We start from the raw sequence: 7,500 nt of genomic DNA, 5'->3' as shown, positions 1-7,500 counted from the left end.
TTCAGTCTTTAATCTGTAATCGGAGTGAATTCCTGGGAAGAGCCTGAAACCTGCCGCCGGCTCCCCCGTTTTGTCTCCTCGGCCGTGTGGGCAGCCGACGTGGGCGTGACGCCTTTTGTCCGGGGCGCGATCGCCCGACGCGGGCGGCAGCGAAGGCGAGCGAAGACCCGCGAGCGGCGGGTACGGGCTCTCCGCGGGACGGCGTGGGCAGACGGAAAGGCGGGAGGACGGACAAGCGGCGCTGCCCGCCTGCCTACGCTGGGGGGGCGGGCAGTGTCTCGCTCAACCTGACCGACAGCGCTGCTACGGCTACATGCATGCTGGATACACACACACACACACACACACACACACACACACCCACACACACACACACACACACACACACACACACACTCTCAATCTGGGTCACAGCATTTACTCTGTCACTCAGGACTCTACTAGTGCATTACTAATGGTGTGGGTGTGTGTGTGTGTGTAAAGTAGACAGAGAGCAGGTGCTGTGGGAATGACACTGCCGACACGCAGGCAGAACTGGCAGGCTCCGCGTTTAAAATTGGGAATAAGAGAACTTGGAGGAAAGGAAAAGAAGATGGAAACAGGGAAATGGAGAGAGAGAGAGCAGTAGCAGCGCATCTCTCGCAGGCCTGCCGCTCCTCCCCCGATCCCTGTCAGGATCTAATGGCTGCCCAGGGCTGGCCATCTGTGCCCTGTGTGTGTGTGGTAGCACAGCCTATTTAACCACTACTGCTCCCTGTCAGGGCCCAGGCTGCCTGCGGCCCTGCCCGACACCGCCCTCCGCCTGCACTGCGCATCCGTTACCACGGAAGCCAGAGGCGCGCGTGCTCACCGGCCTGCCGGAGCCGCGTGCCAGGCCCGCAGCGCCGCTCCCGCTCCTGCTCCCGGCTGTCTCGCTGCCAGCCCATGCGTGACGGAGCCGTTTGAGAGAAGGTGGTTTCCTGTGTGTGCTCCGTTACCCTGGCAGGCTGCAGCAGTCATGTGGCACTTAGAGAGATGGATATCAGCTCTGCTTTGAACCTTCCTGCCTGATCTGGCCAGGGCTTTGACTGACAGGAGGAGAACTCCAGTTACTAATCTGTTCTTTCCCCTCTCTCTCTCTCTCTCTCTCTCTCTCAGCAGGTTCGTCTATCAGCAGTGAGTCATCTCCAGTCTCCTCTCCAGCCACTAACCAGAGTTCTCCAGTGAGCACACCCAAGCGGGGTCCCCTGGGCCCGGTCATAGTGCCCCCTGGAGGCCACAGTGTGCCCAGCACCCCACCTGTGGTCACCATCGCCCCCACCAAAACCGTCAACGGTCTGTGGAGGAGTGAGGGCCGCCCCGTACGAGAGGTAATATGACACTCACTCTGTCGCTCTCACACACACACACACACACACACACCACACACACACACATGTCCGTTCCCCCCCCCCCCCTTCAATCCCACTCTCTCTATTTAACTGTCTGTCTCTGTTGTTTTCTCTGTCTCTCTTGTTAAAGGTTATATGTTCAGGGTTTCAGCTGCTGTGTAGCGCGCTCACACACACACACACATATTTGCTAGGGGATTAGTGGCTTTAACAGCTGGCCTGTAACCCATGGCGGGGTGGAGTATATGTGACATATGTACGTGTGTGACCCAGCCTGTGCCCCCCCCCCCCCCCCACCCCCACCATGAACAATGCCCACAGTGCACACAGTCACAGCTTCAACGGCAGCCAGCATCTGGGCCCTCTCCTCCACCGCTGCCCAGACCCCCGCAGTCAAGTGCGTCCATGCCCCAGTCGCTCCCCATCCCATCCGGCTCTCTCTCTCGCTCGTTCGCTCGCTCACTCGCTTTGATAAGGGATAAAGGATTATGGCCAGCCTCTAATCCTTCTTATCTGCACCCGATGGCTAATGGCGGCCTCCGCTGCACAGGCAGCGCTCGTTACCCGGGAGACGGGCTCGCTGGGCGTGAGAGCCGCGGCCATTGTCCTCTGCTTTGGTTGCGTTACTGCTCTTCGCCCTCTCTGACCGACTCCATTAGCCCCGTCTTCCAGGAGAGGTCAGAGGTCACAGAGGAGGAGGAGGAGGAGGAGGAGGAGGAAGTCGCTGTGGGGCTAGGCTGAAGTGCACAAACACACACCCACACAATGCCCAAAGCCTGGGCATTCAAACACACTCTGTCACATACAAATAACACACACAAACACACACCCACTCAGTGCTCAAAGCCTGGACATTTGAACACACTCTTGTCACATACAAATACAAACATACACACACACACGGTGCTCAAAGCTTGCACAGTCCACTAGTGAAAAGACTCCATTCATTCACACACAAACACTTCACTTCTTGTTTCTTGCTCACAGACTCTCACAGAGACAAACATTCCTTCCGTCAGACACACAAGCGCGCGCACACACACACACTAATCAGTCTCTGGTGATGGCCCTGGCATTTCTTGCAGTGCGACAGTTGGATGGGGGTGGGGGGGTGGTGTGGGCGTCTCTCCTGGCCTCACTGTGCACCCTGGAGCCTGGAGGGTCTCGCGCAGCAGGAGGGCTCAGCCAAGCCGAGGGCAGCGGGACAGAGCGAGAGCGACGCGAGTGTGCGGGCCCAGCCGCCCTCCATTCAGCCCTCGATACACGCCCGCGCCCTCGCTCCCACACACATCAATCGCGTCCCGAACAAAGGCGGCCCTGTCCGCTGTTCAGTCCTAATCAGTGCTGAGCGAGGGGTCAGTTCCCCCACCTCCACCCCTGGAGCTGTCAGGTCAATTAGTGCCTCTGCTGGCCCTCGGCTGTCCGGCAGCCCGGCCCCACGCCATGACCCAAGGGATCCAGCAGCGCCCGCACGGGGAGGGGAGGGGAGGGGAGAGGAGAGGAGAGGAGGCGGAGGTGCCGCTTGCCTCCAGACACCATTTTCTGCCGGTTGATATTCAGGGTCAGTCACCCCTTCAGTGACGTGGGATCTCTCACCCCTGATTTTGCGTGAATAGCTAGGGCCTAGGGTGTGTGCGTGTGTGTGCGTGTGTATTACATTCAACAGGTCCACCTGTGCTATGAGTTTGTGTATGTGTGTGAGGGTTATTTCAGCAGCCCCAACTGGCGTGTGTATCTGTGTGTGTTAGAGAGAGAGTGACACTGTGTTACTGTGTTGTTTTTCTCTTAATTAGAGGGTGTCGCTTTGCTGTAATTGCTTTTTAATTGGCAATTTGAATTTATCGCTCCATCCGAGTGACACGAATGAATGGCGCCCTGAAGCACAGGGATTCCCACCCTCTGCCCAGGGGGCAGGGGGGGAGCCAGGCCCTCGTGTGTGTGCGTGCCATCAGAACCTGTATTCTCCTAATATAGGAGAACCTTAGGAGAACCTTCTCAACCATAGGAGAACCTTCTGAAGAGCAGCAATCGTGTATTTCGTTAAGTTTTAGCGTTCCGAATCCTTCTCGTTGCGTAACTGGGCAGCGGGCGGAGCAGCTGTCCACGTTGGAACGTTGATGGTGCAATATAGCGGCTCGCGCCAGCGACTGAGCTCCTCCACGAGGGGGAGTCAGCCGTTCCAGTGGGGGTTGCCCGACTTCCCCTTGCCAGAGTTCCCGGCAGACAAAGGGCACAAAGGCAGTGCAGAGACAGGCAGCAGGCAGACCCCACACTCCTGCACTATGTACTGCTCTTTCATTTTTAATGTGGGCTGGCCCACCACACACCTGCCAGTCCTCTGGCACACACACACACACACACACCCACACGCGTGCACACACATACAGCACAGCACACAAACTCTTAATTCAGTGCAGTATATGTGAATGGCCAGCAGAGGGCTCAGAGGTCGAAGTGTAGGTGGACTAAGCGATCGTGAAAGCTAAAGTTAGATGAGAACATCGGTTTTTCAGCAGTACCGTGTACTGAGCAGCCTTCATGTCGTTTAAACATGCTACAAAAATAAGCAGTTGACTTTGAGTGCCTTAGGGACATTTGTGTCTTCAAATGTACTCGTAGACAAATGTACTTGCTAGGCGGTAGCGGATACGCAGTCACACAGAAAGCAGCGGACTGCAGACAGTCACCTCCCGGCAGACTCGACCACACCTTAATGAGGCAAATTAAAATGCAATCACAGCGTTGCCTACTATTAGCACCTACGGGCGGGTGGGGTTGATTGAAAGGGGAGCAGAGACACACCCACCCCTCCCTGCTGCTCTTTAAAATGGACATGCAGGGTTTAAAAACTAGCTCCCCACCCCCACCCCTGGTAGCTTTCAATGAAGATTACTGCAGCTCAGCGACTAACACTCACTTATGGGGGGAGGGCGTTAGAGGCCTGACTCCGCCCACCGCCACTCAACGGCTCTCGTCAAGGCCAGAGACGCAACAGCTCAGCAGTCCACAAATAACAGACAAAGCAGTGCAGCCAGTAGCCGGGGCGTGTGCACCTGCACACTGGATAACTGTGGAGGTGCCGGGGAGGGTGGGAGGTGGAGACCGGGCTCAGCGTGCGTTGCCGCTTGCTCCCCGTGAGCACGCGCCCCTCCTCCCACTCCCCTCGAGCACTTCCAAATCCATTAGTGGAGAGGAGCACTGCTGAGGGGCAGGAGGGGGATCAGGAGCTGCACACAGGGGCGGAACGTCGGCGGCGGAGGGATCGGCAGCCACGCTGCTAAGAGAGGCGCGTCAACAGCAGCGAGCAGAGGATGTGGGGCGGGCTCACGGCTGCTGCGGAGCGTTGATTCGGAATCGAATCATCCGCATGAGCCGCGCGGAGCGGAACGGGTCACTGGCCGAGACTTTCCTCCAGCGCAGCTGGCTGTGCGACACCCGGGTGGTCGCCAGCGGGGGCAGCAGGGGGCCGGCGTATGTCTGCTGGCAGGGAGCAGAAACTCTCTCTCCGCTCCATCAGTCCCTTCCTGTCTTCCTGTTGCCCTCTCTCCTGGCCACGGACACCCCTTGTCTTCTCCTTACTGTGTGTGTGTGTGTGTGTGTGTGTGTGTACACCTATGTATGGGGTGGGGGTGATTTGAAAACCAAATCCTGTCTTTACCGTTCTACTTGCTGTGAGCCCAATCTAGTCAGACAACCGTGTCATTTGCAGTATCTCCACAACAATATATAAAAAAAAAACCCCTCTCTCTCTCTCTCTCTCTCTCTCTCTCTCTCTCTCTCCTCTCTCTCTCTCTCTCTCTCTCTCTCTCTCTCTCTCTCTCCCACAGTCAGAGTCGGGCCCTCGTGGCATAAGCAGAGACCGGCTGGGGCCCGAGCCAGTTCCGGCTCAGGAGAAAGGGGGCCCCTCAGTTCCGACCCATCTAATCGGAAATCCGTACGCGTTCAGCCTGACCCCCGGATCAGTGATGCAGGACACGCGCTTCCAAGCCCTGAAGTGAGCACGGACGTCTCCTCCTGTCCTGTCCCCAATCACGCTCTCCTTATCCTTTCTGACTCAGACGCTCACCTTTCTCATTCCTGCGCACGTGTGTCCGATCCAAGTTTCATCTTCCGTCTTCGGTACTTTTAGTCAGCATCGCAGACGAAGGCGAGCTGTTCCACTGACGGCATTCTCTTCTCTGTGTGTGTGTGTGTGTGTGTGTGTGTGCACCTGGCAGCCTGCCCAGGCAGATGGCCCATGCAGTGCCCCCTGCTGGTATGCCGGAGGAATACCTGCGGGGTTTCCGGCCCTACGCCACGGCCGAGGAGCTGCGGGTGCCCTCGCTGCCCCTGGGCCTGGACCCGGCCACGGCCGCCGCCGCCGCCGCCTACTACCACCCCGGCTACCTGCCCCACCCCTCCTTCGCCCCCTACAGGTGACAGCACGCCAGCCCCTGCACCACTCACAATAGATGTTAATCCCCGAATGCAGTTTGATGAGTGTTATATAAGCTCATTCATTGCTGAGAGAGGAATCAATGCGAGTAACGCGCGCACACACACACACACACACCTGACTGAGGTCATTTCACAGGCAGAGGTCCAGTTTCATTAAGGTAGTAATGTGTCCATATGGAAACAGAGGGCAGGTTAATGAAGTCAAATCACACAGGGGCCTCTCTTCCTGCTCCCCCTCTCTCTCTCTCTCTCTCTCTCTCTCTCTCTTTCTCTCTCTCTCTCTTACAGAATGGACGACCCCTTCTGTCTTTCTGCTTTGAGGTCTCCATTTTATCCATTGCCAGGAGGGGGCGCTCTTCCCCCGCTGCACCCTTCTGCTGTGCCCCTCCACCTCCCAGGAGTGCGTTACCCTGGTGACCTTAGCCATGCTTCACTGTCCAGCCTGCAATCAGAGCGCCTGTCTGAAAGGTACAAGGCACACGCAAACACACACACACACACACACACACACACACACACACACACACACACACACACACACGCAGTCTTAAACCTAAGACATACACAGGCTGTTATACGCACAAACATTTGTGTGTCAGTCGGTTAAAGCAGTCTCTTCCTCCTCTCTCTCTCTCTTCTCTCTCTCTCCCTCCCTCTCTCCCTCCCTCTCTCTCTCTCTCTCTCTCCCTCCCTCTCTCTCTCTCTCCCTCCCTCCCTCCCTCCCTCCCTCCCTCATGCTCTCTCTGCCCTCCCCCCCACGTTCCATCTTCACAGGCTCCAGATGGAGGACGAGCTCCGTCAGAGAGAGAGGGAGCGGGAGAGGGAGCGGGAGAGGGAGGCCGAGCGGGAGAAGGAGCGGGAGAGGGAGAGGGAGCGCGAGCGAGAGCGCGAGAGGGAGAGGGAGCGCGAGAGAGAGAAGGAACTGGAACGGGAACGCGAGAGGGAGCGGGAACGCGAGAGGGAGCGGGAGAGGGAGCGCGAGCGGGAGAGGGAGCTGGAGAGACAGAAGGAGAGGGCGGCGCGGGAGAAGGAGCTACAGGTGGCCAAGGCCATAGAGGGTCACTACCTGGCCGAGCTGCACGCGTTTCGGGGCCAAGCCGAGGAGCGGGTCAAGGCCGCCGAGAGACTCACCCCCAACAGGGCCGGTAAGAGCCACCGCCTCGGCTGGAGTTCCGACTGGAGCTCGGTTTGAGCGTTTAAGCGTTTGAGTGTTTTTGATTGTTCCTCCTGCCGCTTTTTCATCCTTCCCCCAGACAAAACCAAAGAGCCTGCCCTCGCTGCTCCCAAGCCAATCCAGGCAGGTCTTCACCCGTCCATAGGCTCCACCCACCATCCCGTGCCCACCCTGGTCTCCGCCCACGGCATATACCTCGGCCCCGGAGGGGCGGGGCCTGGCGCCCTCACGCCCGCCATGATGCTGCAGCGCACCAATGAAGAGGAGCGGTGGCTTGCCCGCCAGAGGAAGCTACGGCAAGAAAAAGAGGACAGGCAGTACCAGGTGTCGGAGTTCCGCCAGCAGGTGCTCGAGCAGCACCTGGACATGGGCCGCCCCGGGGAGGGGTCCGAGCTCCGAGCGGAGGGTCACAGGTACGCAGGCCGGCCTCCCTCCAGCAGAGCTCTGTGCGTCACCTCCTCTGAAGGGGAGGGACTCCTGAGCGCCTGCCGTGCTCCTCGGAGCGACACCGTTAGTCTG

At 58.3% G+C, this 7,500-nt stretch overlaps 1 protein-coding gene across 10 annotated transcripts in view; it reads left to right on the top strand.

Moving 5' to 3' along the window:
- gse1 (Gse1 coiled-coil protein) overlaps positions 1–7,500 on the top strand; it is a 162,415-nt gene that overhangs the window by 145,337 nt on the left and 9,578 nt on the right. For 9 of the 10 annotated variants that reach the window (XM_035525146.1, XM_035525144.1, XM_035525153.1 and 6 more), the window contains 6 exons: positions 1,138–1,349; positions 5,198–5,364; positions 5,588–5,785; positions 6,096–6,275; positions 6,582–6,952; positions 7,061–7,394. In XM_035525146.1, the coding sequence (XP_035381039.1) occupies positions 1,138–1,349; positions 5,198–5,364; positions 5,588–5,785; positions 6,096–6,275; positions 6,582–6,952; positions 7,061–7,394 (1,462 nt within the window). The remainder of the gene's footprint in view (positions 1–1,137; positions 1,350–5,197; positions 5,365–5,587; positions 5,786–6,095; positions 6,276–6,581; positions 6,953–7,060; positions 7,395–7,500) is intronic. The other variant, XM_035525145.1, reaches the window with a different exon arrangement.

The sequence above is a fragment of the Electrophorus electricus genome, chromosome 4 (genome assembly GCF_013358815.1).
Source record: "Electrophorus electricus isolate fEleEle1 chromosome 4, fEleEle1.pri, whole genome shotgun sequence".
Lineage (NCBI taxonomy): Eukaryota > Metazoa > Chordata > Actinopteri > Gymnotiformes > Gymnotidae > Electrophorus > Electrophorus electricus.
The sequence above is the reverse complement of the archived record's forward strand: the minus strand, read 5'-3'. Positions and strand labels throughout refer to the sequence as shown.